This window comes from Carassius gibelio, chromosome A14 (assembly GCF_023724105.1).
Source record: "Carassius gibelio isolate Cgi1373 ecotype wild population from Czech Republic chromosome A14, carGib1.2-hapl.c, whole genome shotgun sequence".
NCBI classification, from domain to species: Eukaryota; Metazoa; Chordata; class Actinopteri; order Cypriniformes; family Cyprinidae; genus Carassius; species Carassius gibelio.
In genome coordinates this window covers 12388397-12414291 of record NC_068384.1, presented here as the reverse complement: position 1 = coordinate 12414291, position 25895 = coordinate 12388397, and the positions used below count along the sequence as shown (strand labels likewise).

The 25895-nt window shown below is 37.4% G+C and overlaps 1 protein-coding gene across 4 annotated transcripts in view; it reads right to left on the bottom strand.

The window, feature by feature from the left end:
- The window catches only part of LOC128027507 (phospholipid-transporting ATPase IA), a 111613-nt gene that overhangs the window by 15175 nt on the left and 70543 nt on the right, over nucleotides 1-25895 (bottom strand). For all 4 annotated transcript variants that reach the window (XM_052615189.1, XM_052615186.1, XM_052615188.1 and 1 more), the window contains 8 exons: nucleotides 23675-23847; nucleotides 20007-20190; nucleotides 16076-16186; nucleotides 8747-8821; nucleotides 7224-7346; nucleotides 2698-2776; nucleotides 793-854; nucleotides 386-442 (listed from right to left, as the gene is read on the bottom strand). In XM_052615189.1, the coding sequence (XP_052471149.1) occupies nucleotides 386-442; nucleotides 793-854; nucleotides 2698-2776; nucleotides 7224-7346; nucleotides 8747-8821; nucleotides 16076-16186; nucleotides 20007-20190; nucleotides 23675-23847 (864 nt within the window). The remainder of the gene's footprint in view (nucleotides 1-385; nucleotides 443-792; nucleotides 855-2697; nucleotides 2777-7223; nucleotides 7347-8746; nucleotides 8822-16075; nucleotides 16187-20006; nucleotides 20191-23674; nucleotides 23848-25895) is intronic.

Here is a 25895-nt window from a genome sequence, read left to right as displayed (position 1 = left end):
AAGTTAAAAAAATATTTTAAATTCAATATTAAATAAACAATGAATAAAAAAAAAAAAATTATTGCAATTTTTACTGCATTTTGATCAAATTTACAATGACATCATAACTGTTAATTACATTATAAAATTGAAGCAACACTGCACTACAATTGCATTTGTGAATAAATGCTTCGATTAGCAATGCAAGCATGACATCATATTTGAATGCTCTGAACTTTTCCATGACATCAGCTGCAGAAGAAATGGGTGAGTGAGATGAGTGAGAGGAGTAGAGGAGCGTGTTTCTACTGATAGAGGAACAATAAACTCAAAAGGAAATGTGAGGACACAGTGAAATGGGAGAGAAAAGAGAGCGAGGGATTGAAAAAGTCTTCCAAATGCTCACCATGGTCCAGGAAGATGTCTCCAGCCCAGCCTTCAGACAAACTGTGATCACTACAAACTGGGAGAGAGAGAGAGAGAGAGAGAGAGAGAGACACACATGTTCTTATCTGAGGTTGCATGTACACATAAACAGATTAGATTGTAAAGACGTAAGATCTAATGAGAGGCAGTCATCAGACAGGAACTTCTAAACAGTTTCTGTTTGAAGTACAGTTTGAAATAGAGCAGATCAGCTTCATTTTCATTTCAGTACATAAAATGTTGGCAAAAAAGGGAGCGAAAATCCTCAGTTAGGCCAGACTCTGATCAGAAGGAACATTTCACAGCAGGACAACCGGGACAAAGTGTCAGGTGATGGGGAGGACACAGAGACACTTTGTGAGGATCTGAGGAACCAAATGCACTTACTGTATAAACCATGTTGCCTAAGAGGAGATAGTCTGGTGTCTTTCCATTTCCGAAGACGGTATCTGTGAGGAGAATCAACAAGAAGGCTTTTAGAGTGAATGATCACATGCTAACACACACGTGTGCATACAAACACAGCTAAGTGAGACGGTACTTAATACTCCATTAGGTTGCTGAGCTCAAAAGGGCTCTAATGCTCACATTTAAATGGACAAGAATACCAGAAAAGGACTGTTCACATACATGTTGCGTGAAATACAAATTACAATTTAGACTTGATATGATTTAGACTCAGAATTTCTAACATTAGAGGAACAAAATTAGGTATTAAGTCACAAATATAATTCCACAAATGCTACTGACTTGAGTGTAACCTATACTGAATAAGTGTAAAAAATGTTTAAACATTCTCTAGGACGTCCTGTTAGGGTCAGAACCATGGCCTAGTGGAGCTGTGGTGCTCATGTGGGTCATGCAAGTTTGCATCTGACCTCTTTACGGATTTCTACCCTTTCTTCACATTTCCCATCCTCAAGAAAGTGGTCAAAGGCCAAAAAAGCATTTACGCCTGTTTAATCTGAACCAACAAGCTTGTAACAAACTTATCGTCTTCTTATGACACACCTGTGCTCCAATGGTCATGTGAATAAAAGGTAAGAGTGGGTGTAAAAGGAGCTGTTGACAGATATCCCTAAATCATTGAGGATTAACTGAGTATAGAGACAATCTGGGGTTTCTTGACTTTTCAGGATGATAGCTATTGGCTTGTGGTAATTGCTTCAGCAAACATCTCTGATGAAATGGTAAAGGCTGCTTAAAATCTGGAAATGCCACACACAAAAGTGCACACATGGCGGAGGAATATTAGTCATTCTCCGATTCTAAGTGAGAGCGGATGATCCAAAACCATCAGCACTCTGGCACAGCAAAACACAACGGACACCACATGTGGATCAGGAAGGTATGTGTGTTTCAGTGTGTGTGTGTGTGTGTGTGGTGCTGACAGGCTGTCAGTCAGACAGTCCATGGTGCTTTGTTTAAAAAGCAGGTTTGATTCTGACTGTGTGGTCCTGAAGTCAGCCAGATAATTGTGCTGACACACACACACACACACATACACAATCTGTTCACATGCTTTGCACATTCCTTTGTACATGCTTACAAATACATGTAAAGTGCAATTTATAGACCATAGATCAAAATTAAAACGGTAATTTACTGTAAAGCTCTGAAATGACCTCCATTACATGAGGAAAAGGTAAAAATTTTAGCTATTGACTAAAATTGGCTGTTTTAGCTCTCCATTACATGTTCATGAGAGAAATCGTTATTATGAGCTGAATCTTTAAATAAATCAGTGGATCATGTTCACAAAACCCCATGATTGATTCGTTCACAAAGTTTAACTCACCAAATCTGAATAATCTGTTCACAAAGATTATCAGTGAAAGATTATCTGTAAACCATACATTTTCTTTCAATTTTTAAGTAAAATTAGGCTCATTTTGTCACACAAAGAAATCATATAGCTTAAGAAGATTTGGAATATAGATGATGATTTTACAGTGCATCTCTTGAAGCTTGACAGCCACAGTCCTCATTCACTTTCATTAGAGTATATAAAAAAATATATTTTTAAACATCTATTTTGTGTTTAATTGAAGAAAGTCATACAGGATTGGAAAGGCATGATTAATTATGACAGTTTTCATTTTTGCGCTTTAAATGAGTATGTGGAAATTGAGAAAAAGAGAGTGTGGGCTTGTGTGTATATGAGTAATCTTGAGATGTTCATGGTGGCCAATGAGAAGCCAGAGTAGACCCGTCTTTCAATATGACGCCCACGGACCTAACCCCCCCCCAAAACTAAAAGTAGTGTGAGAGAGTGTGTGTATGTGTGCTTACCGTGCTGGAAGGCCTTGAGAGGAAACCAGAAGAGGATGACTGAGTGAAACAGACCATTCAGACAATGAGCCCAGAAGACCTGCAGCAGAGTGGAGGAGGGGAAAAAAAGGAGAAGAGAGGCATGAGAAAGACCATAGCCACCCTAACCCTGCTGGTGACCCTTGACCCCCAGGCCTTTATGTGTTCTCAGTGCTAGGCTAAGTGGAAGGTTTGTCAGGCCTCCATGCTCAATGTCCACCCCGCTGACAGACTCTTTGTATATCCTGTGAGTGAGGAGAGAGCAAGAAAGAGGGAGAGGGGAGGTGCGCCAACTATATGAGAGATGTCAGTGAGCGGTGTTTTTCTGCCATCGCTTCTCTTTTCCCTGGAGTTAGTTGCCTCATCGAATTTCCCCAATCATTTCTTTGTGAGTTGTGAAAAAAACCCAAATCTTTAATGGATACTTTTAGTACAAATACAGACAAGTTTAAGAAATTAAGATATATGAGTCTGTCGCAACAGTGCATGGTTATTTGGGAGCACGGAAAAACTATCGCTTACAAAGGTACAGTATAAAGTCTATGATTGTCTGTGACTGTATACAAGGGCATGTGGACTTTGGATGTGCCATTTAAACAAATATCCTCCTCCAAAACGGCTTTGTTTTGAATTTACATTATGCATGGACATGGCCAATCAAAACACTAATAAGCGATGTAGCATGAAACAGCCGTGAAATGAAATCAGGTCCGTCACGGGTCCAGTTTCCAAACCCCCCTTTTTTTCCCTTGGTGTTGATCTTTTCACCTCTGCAAAGTCTGAGACTGTTCACTGCCCACAGACACAACAGATTATCCCAATATTTATAAGGAAAACAGCAAAATACTTGTGCTGAGAGACAGTCAACAGTATTAAAATGTCTTTTTTTTTATTCACTAAATTAAATACAAATTTCTCAATATGAACAAATGTTATAGGAATGAATCAGATTTAGAGTCTGCTAGAGAGATCCATTTTGTGAATGAAACTGGTTCAGGAATAGATCACCCAAAAATTAAGCTTCTATGCTAATTTATTATTATTTCTATCAATAAGGACTTTATGGCAATAACTTCATAATATAGTTTTAAGTGAGGAGAAAATATAAATTTGTTTATTAAATTATCAACACAAATTGAATTTTCTTTAAAGATTCTCATTAAATGTAATAAAATATGTATTTTACAACAAGTGTTAAATGAGCCATGGTGTGGACTTATGGGAATGATTACACACAGTCATGCAAAAATGAATCAAATCTCTCGCTCTCACACACACACCTCCCTTCACAATTTAGGGTCAGTACGTCTCTTATGCTACCAAGGCTGGATTTGATAAAAAATACAGTGCAATATTATTATATTTAAAACGGTTTTAACGGTTTGATATATTTTCAAAAGTCATTTATTTCTATGATGGCAGAGCTGTATTTTTTAGTAGCCATCACTCCAGTCTTCAGTGTCCCTTTTAATGAATTTAATGCATCCTACCTGCATACATTTATTAAATAAGTTAAAAAAAGAAAAAAATCTTACTGACCCCAATAATGAATCTAACTTTACAAATCCAACTGTGTGGTGGTCATGAAACCTCTTGGAGTGGATGGGATGCAGAGAAATGGAGGAGAATGAGAAGGTGAGAGAAAAGAGGAATATCCTGAGATTGTCTTGTTCTGTGTTGTTTCACAGAGGCCCTGTATGACCTCTCGGCCTCTCTGCCCTGACCCCCTCACCTCCGCTATCGGCAAAGCCAAACAAAGCTCAGGGCTCCGGCCTACAGACAGTCGGCTCATACTAAACCAACGAAACACACCGCAGAAGGGCACTATGACACAGCCCTCATATGAAATAAGTGTTGTTTGCTAAGTTTATACTTACAATTTTAATTTGTATAACCCATCCCCTACTAAGCTATGGACATTGATCCATCTACAGTAATTGCACTTGAGATTTTCATATAGCAGGCGCAAAAAAAAAAAAAAAAAAAAAAAAAAAAAAAAAAATCACAGACTTAAGGACTTTCATATCTATAGATAAGACATAAAGTGGTAGGATTTTTTGACGTAGCCTTTTGAACTCCTTCATTTCGAAGCAGGTTGCTAAGAATGTAGGTGTGAATGGCTGTCTGTCCTGCCTGAAGAAAAGCTCCACATTCTGTGTCACAGCTTAATTGCTTAAACAGCTTGAAAGAATCAACTTTATTTTGTGCCAACTATTGCCAGACGCTGTAATAAGCCTTTTCAAACTATGTTGGGCTACAAATAGAGCCAGAAAGGGACAGAATAGAAGAGAGAAAGAGGCAGAAAAAGGGAGGGATACAGGCTTCAGTGTGTTAAATGAGTGTAATAACCACTATCCTGGTGTCTACTCTGGACTTTCTAGTTATTAGGGAGACTTTAGTGTCAAAGCTATGTAATTAAATGTGAAAGGGGGACATGGTGGGTAAAGACCTAAATATTTCACACTCTTTGGTTCTCCCCCATCTAATACATGATCTTTCACTCTCTGCTTCCACAAATAAAGTGTCTGTTCTGTACACAGATGACGTGTATAAATCTGAAACAGGGATGCAGCACATGTACAGCTGGTCCATTCAGCAAATAAAGTCAGTAATGTCTCCAATGACATCTATATGAACATCAATTTTTGTGTCAGATTTTTACTTTGGTACAATAATCAATAAAATACATAAACAGGATGGAGGGAAGAGAGTTTTTTGTTATAGTTATGATACAGCGTACATGTAATATATATATATATATATATATATATATATATATATATATATATATATATATATATATATATATATATATATATATATATATATATATATATATATATATATATATATATATATTTATCCGTTGCTTGTTTTGAATACTGTGTGTGGACAGGGGTGTCACTAAATTTTTGTGTAGTTTAGAGTGACAAATCGTACCAGCGTACTTTGAGGTGAAAATGCGTAGCCGCTACGCAAAATGTGTACAGGTCTGTAAACATCTAAAGCTCTGTCATTGCCTCTTTTTTTTTTCAAGCAAACCTTTTTTTGTCCTCGCTGCTCAATTATAGAGAAAATAACGGTCTAATACAAAATACAGTCTAATATGATATATACAAGTTAGCAACCACACAGCACTGTGCTGAATAACACTTAAAACACCTTGATAGCATCCAGCAATGCCCTGGCAACCAACAATTTTAATTTACATTAAACAATACTAAAATGAACTTCTCTGCCCATTTCAGACTGATTTGTAAACAAATAGTTTTGAACTGGTTTAAACTGATTCAATAAAAAACGTGTTGTACAATAAGTTTATATATCAGACACTGCTATTCCAGAGATAATGGAGAAAAATAAAATAAAATATGGACTCAAAAGAATCTTTGATTCACAAATTGGAAACTCCATTCCACAGACTTCCCTCTCTACACATCCACTAAGTCTGTCTTTGCTTCCTTGTTTTCATGCAAATCTATCAATTATCATTTCATAATCACATCATATCATATCATCAATCATATCATTTCATATCATTTCTGATTCTGATTCTGATAATATATAGAATTCACCCTTTTCAAACCAGAAACTGTTCTGTTGTTGATTAATCCTGTTTTTGTTTTTTTACACGTAAAAACGAAGGTTTTTGTGTTACAAATGGCCAGTAAATCGGTCTTTCCCTCTCTCTCCCTCAGTGTGGTGGTAAATGGGTCTCCCCGCCTGTTAAAATTATGCTTTAAAGACCAAGTAAATGTACATACAAAAAGTAGGAAAGTCAAAAACCTTGCCTTATTTATTCTTCATAGACAGCCATACATTATAAACTCTGGGTGCTCAATTTTGAAAGACTAAATTTAGGAGTGTGTGTGTGTGTGTGTGCGTGTGTGTGTGTGTGTGTATGTATGCATGTGTGTGTGTATGTATGTATATATATATCTCTCGCTCTCTCTCTCTCTCTCTCTCTCTCTCTCTCAGACATTGTGGACCAAGCTTCACATTCATACTGACCTGGAATAGTTTATGACCTTCTAAAAAAGGAGATGAACACTCAAAGACATCTCAGATAAGCAGAAAGGCTGACAGAGAGGGACAGTTTAATGGATGGCTGAATCAACAAGGTCCTGCTGTTGACCTGCATCTTTACAATGTAGAGAGTTGGAACAGGATCCGTTTGTTCAGTGGGGTTTCAGCCTGAGTGCCAAACTTTTCACCAAACACAGGTCAGAAAAGTGTACACTGCATGACCTGTCTACAGGGTCATCATCATCATCATCATCATCAACGGAAATTCACTAAATCACTAGTTTATCATTTATACATTTATCTACGAGAGTTTCATTACTTTATGGCATAAGTTTTAAGAATTTAGCATATTTTTAAGATTATAAATATGTTCCATCTGCTGTTTAAATCATTCCTTAATCAGTGGGCTGTTCATCTCATCAGTGCAAACACTGATGGGAGTTTGAGCTAAACTTAGATTTAAACTGCATGTTTGCTTTTACCTTGGTGTTGAAGCCCATTGCATTCTGGGAGGTTTTGTAGAGTTCAGGGTATTTAAGCATGTTCTCTTTCCTGCAGGAGCGTTCGAAGATGCCCAGAGTCAGAGGAGGCAAAGCAGTGAAGAGCTGAATAAACAAACAGATGAAAGAAAAGTCAAACTGTTATGCAGATAATATAATGTGTACTGAAAAATTTCTCAATTATAAAAATGCAACACAGAAGCACTAGTACTAGTACTTCACTTATAAATTTTTGGGCCCCACTGCAATGTCTTTCCCAAAGATATTATTTCAAGATATTATCCTAGTCCTCATTATAGAAATGACTCCGTGATTAACCGAGATGACAAACTGTTAAGTCAACTAAAGAAAAGAAAAGAAAAATAAATAAAACAGATGCCTTTAAATAAATCAATACCTAAAAATACATGCCAGTGTGAATAAAACTATTTCCTGAGCAGCAGACGTGTTCCCCTTGTCTGCTGTTTTCATTTGCTTGCTTGGTGAAGCTCAGTGAGCATGAAACTTTCTAGCATTTATCATATTTGCAGTCTCCCTCTGTTTGCAGAAATCATTCCAAAAGAACATCTGTCACTGTGCCTGCAGCTTGTTAGCAGATCGGCTGGATGCTTTCGTTTTTCTGCGGTGCTCTAACGTTTCTTCGTGTAGCAGCTGTTGAAAGCAAGAGGGGTGGTATTATGGTCCAGAGAGGGTAGTGGGGTCAGCCGTAAGTGTCTCTCACTGGCCCAGCTGAAGAAGCCTGTCTGTGGCAGAAACTGTCTACTGGGCTTTTCCATTCAGGGGTTGTTTCGGCCTCTGGCACGGTGGAATTCCTCCTCTCTCAGATAAAGAGAGAATGTGCCAGGCCAGAGTTATTACTGGCCTCACAATGCCAATTATCCATTATACAGGGCTGATGGGAAGCCGTGTTCAATTTTTTATTCTTTGTTCAGGTGTGAAGAAATCATTTCTGGGGATAATCAGTGAGTCGAGTGGCTCAGTCATTTTTCCTACTGCGTCTCTTCAGTTGTTTATGCAAAATGGAAACACGTACTCCACCCGGAGCATTTTTTTCCCGAATAACTTTCCTTCCTGTTGAAAACATGTTAATTAACAACATCAATTCCTATCAACAAGCCCTAAGGCAGCCCAGTTCACAGGACTCCACCCAAACGGCTGTGTGTGTGTGTTTAAATGTGTCTGGATTCAACCTGTCCCTTTCTCATCCACGGCTGACCTGTTTAACACAGCTCTTTGGGGCATGAGCGTCTGTTGTTGCAGCACATTCAGGACATAGTTCTGGACACGGAGGGAATAGGGACTGACAAGCGGTCATAAATAAGAAGGAGATTTTTCAGGATGGCGCTGACACGGGCTGCAGTAAAGGAGCCGTCTGGGGTGCCGCGGCTAATGAGTTTCTAGCCTGAGCTCAACAGGGGAGGCATTCTAACACATTCCCTCTCAAAGTAATGAAGAGAGGAGAGTAAATCACACCCAGACAGATGTGTGAACGCAAACACTCTTACCACGTTGTACAGGCCGATGCACCAGCGCTCGAACAGAATCTGACCGGAGAAGCCATTCACAAAGGCAAACCAGATCTGAAAGACAAAAAGACAAGGGAACGGTAAACGACTCATCCATGTGATCATTTAAAACAGAGTTTAACATTAGACCCTATTAAGTAAAACACATGATTAAAATAAACAATTGAAATATATTAATAATTTAAATGTATAAATGTATAAATATTAATACAATTAAACTATTACATGAAATTAAATCATCATTCAAAAACAAGAAACAAAACAGTCTTTTAGTACATGTAATGAGATGCAGTGATAATAATAAAAAAAATTGCTTCCCAAGTTGTCCTAAAGGAAATGGTAACATATTAAAAGGGTGATGACGGGCCATATGATAATCATTACAAGGTAAATGTGTGACTAAAAGGTAAATGCATGCTATTGCTACCATTAATCATATATTCCCCACTTTGTGTGTGCTTAACTCTGGTTCCTAGCGGATTTTAATTTAGGTTGATCGATGGCTGTTGTTTTCTGTGGGGCCTCTCAGTGCTTGAAATGACCAGAGGGAGAGCGATCTCTCTTCAATCTGGCAGTGAACTGACCCCATCAGTCTTTTCTACTGCCTCATACACTGAATCACTGCAAAGAGTTTGTTCCAAGATCAGTCTTGGAGAATAAAGAAACCAGATTTGGCTCACTTTTTCAGATACATAGTGGGGTCCAAAAGTCAGACCATAACTAAAAATTCTACCGTTGTGCGTTTTTAATGATATAATACTATTCTTCCGTTACAAAACAATTAGCAAGCAAACATGCAGAAAATGTATAATATAATTTTTAATTCAATGTATTTAAATAAATAAATTACTGTAAAAAACATAACATTTTGATATTTTAGGGATGATACATAAAAAAAAAACAATAAACAAACAGCTCAAGTACAAATAACCTAAATAAAATTATCTAAAAAAATAGTATTCATTACATTTTTTATTTTGTTTTAAGATAACGGAAATGTTTTTTTAAAATGACCTGCCCAGTCGCTAAAAGCCACAGCCACATAAAAACAGTTAAGCCCTGCTTTATGAAACATATACTAACTGCCAAGGTTTTCAAAACATCTAAACATACTAGAGAAGCCCCACTATCTTGTCATGCGAAGCCATAACCTTGGCTTAACACATTATTACTCGGCAGACAACCAGGAGGGAATGAGAGAGGAAAGGTGTTTGTGCTGGAGGCAAAAGAGAGAGAGAGAGCGAGAGAGAGAGACTTCAACAGTTCCCATGACTTCAGCCAGAACGGCTCGTAAATCAGACACTCTGTTTCCCACCTTGATCAACCCCCAGTATCTCAGAGCAGAAACAACTGATCACACAAGATAAGTTTGAGACTGTACCAATAAAAAAAAAAAAAACACACAAAAAAAAACAGATCAGTGCAAAAGGACTAGATTTAACAATTTGAAGAACTGAAAGATGTGAGTTACTGGGCTTAAGAGTGGAACCAGGGAAAAGATCACAGATGTAAAGGAGAAGAGAGAATGATGTGTCTCTAAACCAAATGCCATGGAGATGGAGTCCATCACTTAATATATCTTATTAATTTGACTACTCTGGCACACAACTCTGTCATAGTCTTCTAGAAACCTGAAAAATGTGATCATATCAGACAGCAGCTGTTATTCTGTTATTTAATACCAATTTGCAATCTATGCTGTTCCAAAGTTTGAGACGGTGAGATTGATCTTTTTTTTAAACAATAATATTAAATATATAAATTATATGTATAAAAAAAGTTTTCTGTTGTAATATATTTTAAAATGTTTCAGCATCATTACTCCAGTATTGAGTGTCACATGACGCGTTTCCACCGCAGGAACTTTACCCAGGAACTAGGGACTTTGGCCTGGTACTTGGTGTTTCCACCGCAGGAACTAAAAGTTCCGGGTAAAAAAATGCCCCCCAGAAAGTCCCTGTTTGGTTGAGTTCACGCATCATTGGTTGAGTTCAGCCACCATGTATACGGATCATTTTCAAAATATTACTGTTATTGTCATCCAGGTGGATGCTGCACACTGGTGGTGGATGAGGAGATACCCGCTGACTATGTAAGCGCTTTGAGTGATTATTATTGTGTCACGATATGTATTTTAAAATTATTTCAGGTGAGAATGTTGTTGTTTAAAACTCAAATATGTGGTTTATTTATAAAGACAACGGCTATTTAAAAATGTGTTTCGCCGATCCCGGAGACGGTGAACTCCACGCGATCACCTTCTGATATGTGCCCCTGGCTCTGATGTCTCTTTAGTGGTTAACCATAAAATATCATTTGTTTTGGGTAAATCTAACATGTTATCTTTGGTCTATATTCAACTTAACTAAAATGACAATAAAAGGCAAATTTATATAATATTTTGATTAATTGTAATGGCTGTATATATACACATATCCCTGAACTAAGTAAATTTCTACAGCTGTCATTATATTTAAATGAAAACGAAAGGAGGCAGTGGTATTTGATATCCTATTTCGTTTTATTGTAAATATACAAAGTTAACACTGTGGTGGAAACGCAGAAAGCAACAGGTCTGGGGGGAAAAAAGTTCCTGGTACAAATGTTCCGGGTAATTTCGGTGGAAATGCGGCATAATATGCTGCTTTTTCAGGACTCTTTGATGAGAAGATTATTACAGTCATTTGGAGGAATTGTATGATACTTTAATGGTGCTTTTTCTATTTTTTGGAACTTGTGAGACCCTGGTCACCATTCACTTATATTGTATTGAAAAAAAGCATTGTGAACATACAACCAAACATCATCACATTTTTTGTGGTCTATAAAAAAAGAAAAACAAACAGGTTTGGAATAATATCAGGAATTTATGAGTAAATTATGAATCAATTTATCTTATGAATAAGAAAGGCTTGAGTCAATGTTCAGATCACAAGCAGCACGGTTCAATTTTTGCTAGCCTTAAATGCTGTGAGCTTCTCCGTTGTATTTTAGACTACAGTAATTGTGAACCTGAGAGGACCAAACATTCTTCAGTATGTGTGTGTGAGAGGCTAGACGTCTTAGCAGACACCACATTGCTGTGCAGTGCTGCGGCCAGGCGGACATTTCCTCGCTTCATTTAACTCCATTATGAAAGCGTGAACTTCTACAAATTTTGGGGGTTTTGACAGAACCCTCTCCAACTGTGGCCCCCGCCAGTCCTCACAAACACAGAGCACATCCACCAGCCTCTCTCTTTCAATAGAGTGAGCCAATGCGTGAAAATGTTCCCAAAACAAATGTCTGTCACCCCTCCCCTCCGGCATCGCTACATAAAAAGAGAGAGAAAAGAAGAGAGGAGAAGTGACCCCCACGGCCACGCCCATCCATTCCAACTCACATTTTCTTTCCATCAGGTGCATTCTACCATGATATTGTTTTTAAAAGAGATCTGCTGCTTCTGAAACCCATTCGTACACACAAACGCGAATAAATTACAAATATTTCATCACGTTATGTTGTTTTCCTCCTCGCAAACAAATTCCCTTATGACAACAATTTGATCAAAAGCCACATGAAAATCCAAATAGTCATGGCCAGAGGCATGCTGGTAGTCAAACAGGTGGGTCAGAGAGCTGAATTAATGCGAGTCTGCCTCATTCAGGGGCTACAGGCTGCAGGATATTGTTGTGCTAAGTCAAAATAAAGCCTCCATTCATGAGCAGCAGTACATGCATATGAGAGAGCTTTTTGGCCTGTGAGTGCCCCTCTCTCCTGCTTCCTTCAATGAGACAGATTCATTGATTTACTCATTAGGGGCCGAGGACATAGTGTGGAGGGCTCTCTCTTTCTTCTCCTCTTCTGGCTTATTCAGAGCCATTCGGCGTGGAGGTGTGACTGCCCTCTACCCTCTGCTGCACAATCTGAAAAAGCGAGGAGTGTGTGTGTGCGTGAGTGAGAGAGACAGAGACAGACAGAGACAGAGAGAGAGTTTTTTTTTTTTCATCCCGTTCTCGGTCTCCATGATGGGTAGGAAGAACCCGAAGGGAAAAGAAAAAAGAAAGATGGCACCACTTTGTTCCATGTCTCTGCTTGAGAATCCAGCCAAAACTGGCTTAGCTGTGTTCTGGGACATGGCAGCTGGTCCAAGGTGGTTTAGGTGGTTGAGCAGCTGGGCCAACTGGTGGGATCTGGCTCACCTTGGAACGGCAATAAACTAGCTACTATATCATAAAAAACAGCTTGACCCCCTTAAACTGGTATATTTTCTAGTATGGCTCTAGATCAGTAGCAAATATATGAATATGTATATTATAAAAGACAACAAAATTAAATAACTTTCCAAAGAAAAAAAAAGGATATACAGTTTATTGCAACTGACCTAAAGCAAATTGTTAAAACATTATTAGGAAAACATAATAAAAATATTTCTTTCTGATCTGATTTTTGCTTCATGTGACACTGAAGAAACAAATTACATTTAAAAAAAATATTAAAATTGAATATATTATTCCACAAAGTTCTTAATGCAGTCTTGGTGAGCACAAGACGTTTCATTCCAAACATTCCAAGAAATCTTTCCAACTCTAAAATGTTCAACAGTAGCGTAAAACAAAAAAATGCTGGCAAGACAATGAGAAAGGGCCACTGAATTGCAAGTGTGACTGACAGAAGAACCGAAAGAACTAGTTGGATGTTTCACAACGATGGCACCAGTGAGACTGCAGGGCCCAGGGCTTCCACTCAGGCCTGCAGTCTTTCTCTAAAACTGCTGCTCTGTTTGAATGAGGCCCTTGTAATTACCTCAGAAATGCTACTTGTCCGTCAGCCCTTCTGGTGCCTGCTGAAGAGCTGTCAATCAAGCTCTCAAGAGCCCAGCAGGATAATGACAGCAAGCACAGTAATTTGGTTGTAAGAATGGCTTTTTGCAGGTCTCAAAGCAGCTAATCCAACCAAGTTTCTGAAAAAAAAAAATTTCTCCAACCCCGTTTCATTTTTGCTCATGCTGAAAGAATGCAAGACCACAAACCAAGGACTAAACAAACCAACATGACAAATGTTTACTGTAGGTTAACCCAGACTTATTTGTCTGACAATGTATGGAAGATCATGTGCTATGTGTTTACAATTGGAAACAATAGTCTGAAACAACAGAAACCATTCTAAGGCTGCGGTATATACAGGCAGCTGCCTTCTTAGAAAGAATATTAACTTCAGATGAAGCCAAGTAACTGATTTGAAAAGACTGAACACTCTTCAAAGGGAGCAAATGGCTACGAACATCCTTATTCTACTTCCTTGAGGTTAATGTCTGAAAAAATGAGATGAAGAAAAGCCTTCACGGACTCAAAGGTAAACCTATTAAGGCGACAAATGTTTTCCTTTAACAGACCCTTGGGAAACAAATGTCTTGAATGTCAAGCTCTTACAAAACAGAGGTGCTTTTGGTGTGAGGCAAGGAAACAGTAAAGCCTTGCCCTATTCTATTCGACAGGCCCCTAATGGAGAGGGGGAATACATTTTCTGCTCATAACAAAAGATGGGCTGAGGAGGAGATACATTCACCTCCAGGAGCTGGGGTGCGCTGGGTGCTTTTCAGTTCTCTTGGAGATTCAAAAGGAGAATTTAAAGAGAAAAAGACAAAATGAAATGTGGCTGGAAATATTTGGAGGGCGTGTTCGGGTAAGGCCATTTTCTGGATGTAGTTGTTCCAGTGCCGCCTCTTATGCAAAATAAAAAGGAAAAAAAAAGGAAACCGATGCTTGTTTCTTGATTGATGAGAAAGTGTGAAATGTGATCACAGTTAGAAATGTTTGTGTTGAAGGGGAACTTTCACTGTGGAACAAAATACGACAACCCCACGGCAAAAGCCAAAAGAAAAATACATGAAACACGACTAGCACCGAAAATGTTTGAAACATCAAATTCATTGAGTGATAACTGCTCACAGCTACATGGCTCTAAGATTCTCACTGATTTAATCCACTGAATTTTCAAATTGAGGAGAAAAATCTTCATGATTTCACTATATTTATGTACACGACCACAGCAGCTTCCCATATCTAAACAGCACATTAGCATGTAAACAGGAAATATACATGAAAATGGACCGAACTAACTCAAACTATACAATGCTTTATCATTCAGTGAGGGCAAAAGAAAACAACGGTCATCTGAAGTCCTGATTCATCTTCTCATCCTTGTTCTCACAATCTATAGCAGCACTGGATGCCAACAGAGTGAAATCTAAGGCGCTTTTCAGAGATTTACCACAGCACATAAAACAAAATCAAGATGAAGGGAAAAAGGGTGCATAGGTCAAGTGGCACACAAGATCAAGAGGGCCGAGGGGGAAAAGATGGATTTTTGAAGTGCTCGTGTTTCTGCTGGGGTTGTACAGCTCATGAATACTGGTGTTGGTCTGTTTTAAATTGTAGTGAGCTGCATATAGAGGGAACATTTTACACAAGAGAGATAAAATGAATAAAGCATGGATAAAACATCAATTACGAAGCTAATGTTCTTGCATTGGATACATTAGAGATTAAAAGTCTTCTTGTCTTTGTCAGAAAGTGAAAAAGAGAAAGAAATATGAAATTCCATTTTAAACCAAAATGATATCATAATTCCGATTTACGAACATGCAAATCAAAACATCACTGGAATATTTAACATATGTTTAAATTTGGAAACACGCTTTATATTTTGTTCTACTGTAGCGCTAAACACATACTAGCACAAGGCTGGCGTGACCAAAGGTCCATTTCATGGATTTCAGAGACATTAAACAAAAGAGACTTAAATGGACTAATGTTGCTTTCAGACCATTAATCTGCTGCTAACTCTTCTTTCAGCTCTTGAGGGAACCTAAAGCTTGTCCCCAAGGTGTAACGTCTCCTAAACCATGTGTGTTGCAGATCAAAATGGCCAAACGCCCCTCATGATAAAGCTGGTGCTGATAGCAGCCCTTTAACTTGTCAGGTCAGGTCTCTGAACCGGCTATCAGCACCAGGTCTGGAAACTGTCAAATCCCATCACAGATGGATGGCCTGTGGCCTTCACATGGACAGACCTGCATTCCTAAAGCAGGATGGAGACTACCGCTACCGACATGCATGCAATGCCAGTTAATTTCATTAAAGAGTGGTCATTCAAACTCCTTGAAAAGGACATTAATGGTTAACGTAATAACAGGCTTGGGTGCGGTCATCCATTCCGTATGTCCCATGAGTTTTGATAAGACACAAGAGTGAGTGAATGACAAAAATGTAATTTTTGGGTGAAAATATATATATTTTTTAATATTGCATGCACTGACTTTCTTACCTCAATAATATAAAGCACAATGTTCTTGTAGAAGCAATACAGGATGCACTTGGCAACACGGTTGTAATTCCAAGCTCCATGTACCAACAGAAGATTCTTCAAGTACTTGAACTGTGAGAGAGAAGGGAGGACAGAGATAAGTTCATTAAGGCCTATTTACACAAGATCTACAGTTCCCCAGCCAACAAAAAAGCAGTTTTGGATTTGAAAACAGAGACAATCTTATCCATGCTGAGCAACAGGAAGAATGGAGTAGCAGAGACAAGACAGACACTGTCTAGCCCATATTCCTGAGAATTCCAGCTACTATCGGTCTTATTTTGTTGAAAAGCAAAGTGAGAAAACTTTTTGCAGTTGTACAAAGAAAAGAAAGTAATTTTTTTGCTTAGTACATTACATTCTGCTTTTAATAATGGCTTTATATTATGAAAAGTTTATCAGCTGGCCACTAAGAATAAGAATAATCCAGATTGTCATGAAAAATAATGAAGAAAATAATAATTCATCCAAATTGTACTTAATATACTCCAAACAGAACCTAACATCCAAATTGTAGATATAAACTGCTTAAATCATCTGGATTCTGTCAGATTTACTGAATATAAAGTGCTGTTTGTGTTGCTGTCACTGTGTGTTTAACTTTCATCGTCAGACAGATGTCTTTTTCAAACAATCGATGAGTAGTTCCCTCCAGTTTATTATGCTGCTTCATACATGTGTATATTGCAAAGGATTGAGTTGATTAATATATTTACTAAACATTTTCACAATATTTTCTGCTGAGTTCAGCACACTACATGCCAAAAAGCAGGGTCAGCGCCAAAAGCTTCACAGCACAATGCTTAGGTGGACAGAGTGAACACAGAGTGTCACAGATTTCACACACACAACAATATGATAATTCATAAAATTGTGTTTTCTTAGACATCAAAATGTAAACAGAGGAGTGCTTCGCTCAGTAAATAAGCCCCAAAATGCTGATGGAAGTGTTTATCCAGATCAAAATCAGGATACTGACAATAAATTTATATGGACAGACAAAACTGTTTATTTAAACAGTTTATCAAAAAAAAAACTAATGATAAAACAACTGACATGACCTTACATGTTATTAGCACAAAGTGTAACAGATAAAGTTTGTTTGTTTCACTGTAACCCATTTATATGGCCTCTGAAATAAATCTGATTCAGCAAAACTGAAAGGATGATTGTGGCAGGAGGAGCAAATGACAGACACAGTGGGTTTGGCCTTTTATTTACCAGAAAAAAAAAAAATGTCCAAAATGGGGAATAAGGTGTCCAAAGAGGATGGAGTGTCCAAAACAAATGGGTGAATCTGGTGTCCTCATTGTGCTGGGGAATTGTGAAGGAAGTAGTGGTCAGTCGTTGATTGATTCGTTCATTTTGAACAAATCTTTAACATGAATCGAGACAAACATGTCATCTCGGTGAGTGATTCAGTCACACATTTGCAACTTCCTATGGGTTCTGTACTGAAATTAGCTATGCTGTTTCGAGTCTTCGGGTTTTTGGAGTCTTTGTTCATCAACTGAGAGACCCATACTTAACCAACGCAGTCTTGAGCCGGAAAGAGAATTGATTAGTTCATCTATCGAGTCTTCGGGTTTTTCGAGTCTTTGCTCATCAAATGACAGACTCATAAGCTTTAACCTATGAAGTCTGAGCCAGAAAGAGACTTAAAAATAAAAACCAACTCTTTATTACCTTTGTTACAACATTCAGTGTTATGGAAAAGAACCATGACAGAAATTCACACATTTATAAACCGTAAGAGATAAAAAGCAGAACAATTTGCGACCAGAAACGCATCATCACATAATACTAAGTAGTAATAATAATAATAATAATAATAATAATAATAACAACAACAATGCACCCATTTGTAAGGAAATTAATTTCTCAATCCAATGCGATCACATCACGTGACAAAAGAACGAATGATTTGAAAGACTCGAAAGATGAACTAATCAATTCTCTTTCCGGCTCAGACAGCATAGGTTTAGTTTATGGGGCTGTCACGTGATGAATGAACCACTTCAAGCCCGAAGACTTGTCAGATAAGTGTTGAGGTGAGCTAATCATAAGCTACAGATGCAGGTAAATAATGAATTAAATCTTTTCTGTTTCTTATAGCATTAGAGTTTTGTATTTGTATAGTGTGATCAACGTTTGCATAAGTAGTAGATGTGTTAGGGAAGACATGAACATTTCAATTACATTTAGCTAAAATGAACAAAATTACTCGGGAACCTGGTGAAGGGCGCCATTTAAAAGGACGGGGGTGTTGATGATAATTAGGAGGCGGCAGCAGTTCCATCACAATGATCTGGAGATGCCATGTTTTATTTCCTATTAAGAGCATCCTGAATGTGACAGTGTTATAAACATTATTCCTCTAAAACAAACAGCGAATCACTCCTGTGAAGGCAGGAACATCAGGGTGGGATGTAAGGGGTATGAAGGGCCTTTGAGGGGCTCAAGGGCTGTTTGATCTTTGGATGTGAGGAGTGTGCGGTGATGACAGACAGACTACAGAGGAGTCTAGATGTGAAGTCTGCTGATCAGTGGAGGACCTTGTGTAGGGCTGAAGAACAGCAGCATTCCCGTATACGGATTTATCCCTTCAGGTAAACAATTTAATCAAATCTATAAAACAGACCCAAACTAAATTAAAAGACCTTGGGTTTAACACAAATGAAAACAGCTGAGATGGTGCAGTCTGTGAAAGCCCTGTGCTGTTGGGAGATTAGCTTTAAATTAATTTCACACTTGGGCAGCACATGGGTCAGATATATACAGACACAACATCTGCTACCAATAGTAATACATATTAAAGTAGAATTAAGTATATAATTAATAACTAACATAAAAATATATCTATTATACCCTCATTTAATATTTTTTGTAAGAGTATGATTTAACCCTGTAAAGCCTAATATATGAAATAATAATAAGAAAAATATAATTTGGTGAAGTTATTTCTATGGCTAATATTTACACACATATACACTAAAACTCTATATGACACCATACAGTACATTTAAGATCTTCATCTAGTTTAACAGTCGATGAGAAGCAGCATTGTGAAAAGCCTTATAGTGCAAAACATGAAGTTTGCTTTTTGATCCAGAACATATCATACAAGCCATTTTGCTGGAAGGCAGTTTTAGGCAAATTTCTTTGAACCTGCCTGCATTCCCTACCACCTCCACTCGCCTCCAAATACAATATGATGAGGGCACTAAAGAAAAGAGCAGATGCTTTCTTGGGTAATCTGATGCATGAGGCCAGTGAAGTGACTGCTTGGGGCATTATAGAAAAACAAGTGTGAAGAGGGATGTTTCCACGAACTACACAAAACATTAAATGAAACTTGGGACAGAAATGGAGAGCGTTGTTGACAGCGATCGGTGACACTTGAGCACTTCTTTTGTTAAGTGCACAATGAAGATTATGCTGTAACGAAATCTGTAATTTACAAAACATCTTCTTAATTAAGTTTACATAAGAGGAACAGGTCCCGTTTCACCGTCAGCAGGGGTTTGAGTAAGCAAACACTCCAGCTATGTAAACGGACCTGACCGATCCGCTTCGCGATCTCAGACTGCAGAATTTATGAGCCATGGGCTTTAACCCTTCACCCTAGATATATAATCTACAACCAGATTCATTTTCTGCGAGTCACAATGTAGTGACACAAGACCAAAGTGTTATTTTATATTGGGAACTGATATGTGCTTCAGGTTTAGAAGCAGATATTACATTTTATTTCTATAATAATCTAACATTTTTCATTAATTTAAATTTCATTATGTCATTATTATTGACAAATTCAAGTATTTAATTTATTCACAATTAAAAAGACTTCTTCTTTCTTCCTGCAGGCATGTGTAATTTGATGGTTTCTCACCTGCGCAATAGAGTAGTCTGATGAGTTGGCAGCCTGCAGTCCTTCATTGCCAGAGATGCCAACACCCACATGGGCGGTCTGGATCATGCCCACATCATTGGCTCCATCACCAATGGCCAGTGTGATCACTTTCACCTGTTTTTTCACCATCTCTACCACCTCAGACTTCTGCAGAGGTGAAACCCTGAAAAAAGAAAATACTGAATTAATCAAAAACTAAGTAAATATCTGCTTTGATGTGGAACATTGTTGTAACATTTGTTTTAAAGTTTCTCTATGGTGGAAACTGACATTTTATTTCCTTCCACAAGGATAGAGATTAGGGATTTACAACATAATTGTGGATTTGCAGTGGCGCCTTTACAGAGGGATCTGAGGCTATTTTTCATGTTGCCAATTACTAGTGTTGACAACCATTTGATTTCTTGGCCGTCTGTTGTGACCTCAACAGCTGTGGTTACATCTCAACTTCAGAAGATGAATTTGTCTCTTCAAAAACAGAGGTTAAAAGAGGACTCCAAACTTTCCCATGATTGTGTCTTTCCAAAGCAAATAAAACAACAACATCTAGCAATGGTTAAAACATTTTTTTTTTTTTTTTTTTATGTATGCATTTTTTAAATGTGATGTATTCCTATGATGGCAAAGCTTAATTTTCAGCAGTAGTTTACCCAGTCTTCAGTGTCACATAATCCTACAGGAATCTAATCAGTGTTGGGGGTAACGCATTACAGTAATCAGATTACTTTTTGCAAGTAACTAGTAAAGTAACGGGTAAATATCATATCCATACTTGTAAATGAAAAAAAAATGTAAACCCTCCTTCAATATATTTTTATGTGAGTTTGCTAAAATGATTCGGAGCTTCAAATGCTTCAAAAAACTTCATAGAAATTCTGAAAAGTTATGCTTCTCTGTCAAAATATCTATTACAATGTCTTCATCGACTACAACTTTGACATCATCCTTGCTCCTTGTTGTTTTTTTTAGTATTTTTTTTTCTTTAATGTAAACTCTGTGTTGTCTAAATGGACATGTCTTACATTGTTGGTTCCCTGTCTTATGTAAATAAAGCAAAAAAAAAAAAAAAAGAACTAGTAAAAAAAAAAAAAAAAAAGTAACGCAATACTTTTTAACCTGATAACTGTCACTCACGTTTTTGAAGATAGACTTGATTGTGCATGATACAAACCAAAATTTTTATATTTCATGACTGAAAACATTTTGTAACATGATTTTGATGTGCCATTTACATGGTAATGCAATGTCTGAATTTAAAATGGGTTTTGAAGGATGAATTTTGAGATTTTATGTTTTCAAGTGATATATAACTTCTGATGATTTCTAAATAGTGATAGAGAAAAAGGCAACGAGGAAGTCTTATTTTTAAACAAAGGTCAAAGCTCCTTTTGTAATGTAGATTTCTGAGGGTGCACTCTTGTCATAAAGTGATCTATTACTTTTCCTACATAATTTTTTACAAAAAATATTGGTATAATATATATTTGGGAGTCTTAGACCTTTCCAACGATATATAGTTTGTCAAGATTAGATTAAATTTGATTGTAATATAGTATAGTCAACGTAGGCGTCCCGTATACGGGACGGGGTGACATTTAACAGGTTAATTTAAAAGAAAATTAGATAACACAAATATGCTTTATGTATATAATTCAATTTTATTAACCAGTATCTTTGCTGCTGACCTTTGATGGTCAACCATACTAATAAGCAAAAATGACTTTACGTTTTTTACATTTACGTTTCTTTTCTTTTTTTTTTTTCCTGAAGAGAAAAAAACAAAACATGCTTAAACATTTCTTCTTATAATTAATGTTAAAAACAGTTGTGCTGCTTTTGTGGAAATTATACATTTTCAGGATTCTTTTATGAATAAAAGTGAATCAAAGTTCATAAACACAGGATTTACATTACCGTATTTTTCGTAAAAGTCTTAACTGTAGTTTTTATTGTTTTAATGCATCCATGCTGAATAAAAGTATATGTCTTATTAACTAATTGTGAGTACAGAGTATATATACACGTTTAAAAATATCAAAATCAGACCAATTCAGAAAAAAAAAAAAAATCTCAAGAAAAATTGAAATATTTCTATTTACAACAAAAAATCCCATGTTTTTTCATTAGCATGGCAAACCAACATACAGATACCCAAACTGGGCAAACCTGTGTTCCTAATGAAGCCCAACCTGAGCCCAGGATCCCTGACCTTTATTAAAAAAAAAAAAACATTTTGCAGCACATTATAGTACTGCATCATCCGTGTCAGTAAATTAAATTAAGGTCTTGTTTTTGGTTAGAAAAGCTCCTCCGGGGTTAACGTTAACAGGTCATCCTGTAAGAAATGAACGTAGGGTGATGTAAGGCTCTCCAGTGAACCGGAGATTGCTGCCGATACAGCAGGAGACCACTAGAGTCAGTTTAACATTTATTCATCTGCAGGCACAAATCTGTTCTTCTCAGGACGCCGTGTGGCTGATCATATGTGTGTGTGTGTGTGTGTGTGTGTGTGTGTTTAGTGAGCGAAAGCAGATTGAATTGATTACATCAAGCATTGCATAATGGCTGTGGCACCTGTGGTGTGCGTTGTTTCTGGAAATTGACACTGATTTTTGGCAGTTCCTTGTCACGCTCAATTGCTTCCTCACATGTTTCTTTCGCTGTGTAGCATTTTTTGGAACGGTTCATTCTAGTCTGCTAACACACAGTTTGACTTCTTTTATAACTGACAGACATTCTTACTACAATCTATCTTTTATAAAAAATAACACTCATTAGTAAATTACTGCTTTGAGAGCTAGTATAATTATGTTTATTGGGTAGGTTGTGACCTAAAGTGAAGGTAATTTGGTCTTTAAACAGCACAGCCGCATTTCCCTGTAATTGTCTGCCAGTCACTTGATGTTTTGTGCAGAAAAATGTCCAATGAGGGCGTCAGTTTCCTGGAGGAAAAAAGCTTATTGACCTGCAAAGACATATTTACATCCACCTGCAAAACAGTAACCATTCAAGGAGAGCATAAAATGAGTTTAAAACTGCATCCGATTACAGTGAAAATTTGTAATAATTTGACTTTTCCCTCTACTTGGACACTGGAAAATAGAATTCTTTTGTAGCAATAGTTAAATTGGAAAATGTATTTGAATTGTGTTTTTTTCAAACTTTTTGACTGCAAAGCTGAAAGTAGGCAGCTTGATATTTTCATGTTGACAGAACTATTTAGATTGTGTGAGAAAATAAAGCATTATATATATATATATATATATATTTTTATATATATATATATATATATATATATATATATATATATATATATATATATATATATATATATATAAGCTTTTTGTTTCCAAAATTAAGTAAACAACTTTTATTCCTCACTATAGCCAAATCAAACTGAAATAATGTCTGAATAATATTTACTTTCAACTACACAATTAAACAGTTTAGATTTGTTGCCAAAAAAAAAAAAAAAAAAAAAAAAACTACTTTTCCCAAATTGTTCATGGATCCCCTTGTGTTCTATTTTGAAACCCCGGGCTCAATGAATCTTTGATGTTTGTTGTAATACTTTGTAAGGGTTTATGTTACTGTCATTAAGTTGTTCTTGCTGGTTTTCAGCACATTTTCTATGTATAGTCACATACCTGCAGCATATCACAGCCTTGCAGGAAAGAGCCAAGTCCAGGAAATACTGGCGTGCCCCGAAAGTGAGGGCATACTTCAGTGTCTTTCCATCTATGATGAGAGCAAAGTCGTTCTCCTTGTGCAGAGCATCTCCCAGCATGCTGCAGTGACGGCTAAGGGTCTCCCTGGTACCCTGCACACAAACATGTATAGAATAACGTGAAAAATTGATAAACATTTCATGCAAAATCACATTACTGCAATTGTGTAACTGACTAAATCAGTCGGTATGTAAATATTTCTCAGAAAAACGTGCAACTCAAAAGACTAAATTCATTATGATGGGGATTTGTAATGCAATAAATCATAAAACTGTTCACAGACGTCTGATGAGACACCACACATGAACACTGGGATAATTTCCTCCTTTTCTTTCAATGCCAAGGTAATCAGTCCAAAGAATAACATGGGATTTTGCATGCAGAGCACCAGACACTTTTGCACATGGGGTTCACGTCTGTTTATTGTCAATGCACAGGGTATCAAAGTGAGAACATCCATATGGCACACTTCATTACTGAGAGAGCAAAGTCGAAGCTGGGTGTGATGGTTCGTTTGTTGGAACAAGGCCTTTCAATGGCCCTGACCAGGAAACACAGCAGCATGGGAATTTACCCTGTGCACTAGCAAAGCTGCAGACCTCAGTCTTCTCCCTCTCTCATTGTGTTCACGCAATCCAGTGAGCATACGTCTGGCTTTATGGGTTATTTCGGAGGAATGTCCTGTCCCAGCTGTATGGGCTCAAACCGGGAGCCAGGAATATTTCTGTGTGTTGATTAAACCTGCAAGATCTTAATCCAGACTGACTGGACCAGAGAAAAATTTGGATCTTTGACTTGACTTGACTGCTGTTTCATACTGAGTTTAATGGTGAAAGTTGTCTTGTCAGCAGAAAATACACCTTTCAGTAAGAGGCTGTTATTGTAAGGATTCGGTACATGTGGGAGGACACTTCTGTGTTTGGATTAGAAATGCTGCTGAACTCCATATAAAAATCACACCGCTCCTGTATCTCATTTGCTGGAACGACAGGGTGCTCAGAAAATGATCCAAATCTTGATAGCTGAAGAAACACCACACATCAACTCTCGGTTCTGCGAACAATTACTAAAAAAGCATAACAAAGAGTGCAAGAGTGGTCTCAACCATTTAACCTCTCAAAAGGTCTAAGAGAGATCGTGAATCATCAGAGAAATTCCTCTTTCCTCAAAGAAGCTGGTATTCACAGCCTTAAAGTGCATGTCTCTATCTGCAGCTCCTGTTTCACAGCTGTCCAGCATGTTTTTGACTTTACATTCCAACATGGTGAAGACCATGACACAAACAAGCCCTTCTGTATCCAAGGGCTGAAATAATGACTAATAAAAGCAAGTATATGCAGAGCAGACAGGATTGAAGGCTGAAGAATTTTGGAAATCATGTTGAAGTAGTATTCAACAAGATTTCCAAATGGAGCAGGATGTCAGGGCCTTTTATGGGTAGATTTCTCTTTCAGGTCAGCTACTAGTGAATTAACATTAATTAAACTGTTGACTTTTTTTTTTTTAACCTAGCTATACAAATAACATCTTGACCAATACCAAAAATCTGACCAATACCAATTGGCTGATATAATATAATGTATAAACGTTTGTAATAATAAGAATAATAATAAAAAGTGAAACATATATATAAAATAAAATAGAAACAAAACAAATACAACATTTTAGCTGTCTTCCACCAAAAAGCTTCAGTAGAGATTATGCTGATAAGCACCACTAAATCTGAGACCGTGTGTGTGTGTGTTGAGGAAGGCAGATGCCTAAGGGTAGTGAGATTACACCTCAGGGACCAACCAACATTCTCCTTGCATAACAGACTCTGAAACCCAAGCTCAAAGGAAATATTTACAGAGAGAAGCCTCAGGTTTCAAAGAAAGAGAGAGAAGTGCAGCTGTAAGAGCTTGTCTAATATGTGGCATCTATTCTCTAGGTGCCCTCGCGTTTAATGTGTGTATATATAATAAGCAAGTCTGCCCCAGAGAGTATAAGATCAGATAAGACCACTTAATGAAGACTAATGAGAGGACAATTTCTCCATTTCCTCACATGTCATTGTCATTTCCCAGTCTCCACTTGGGAAGCTGGGGTGAAACCCTCGCAGTCGTCCAAACAGGCCTCTGTGTTATGGCTGTGTGAGGAA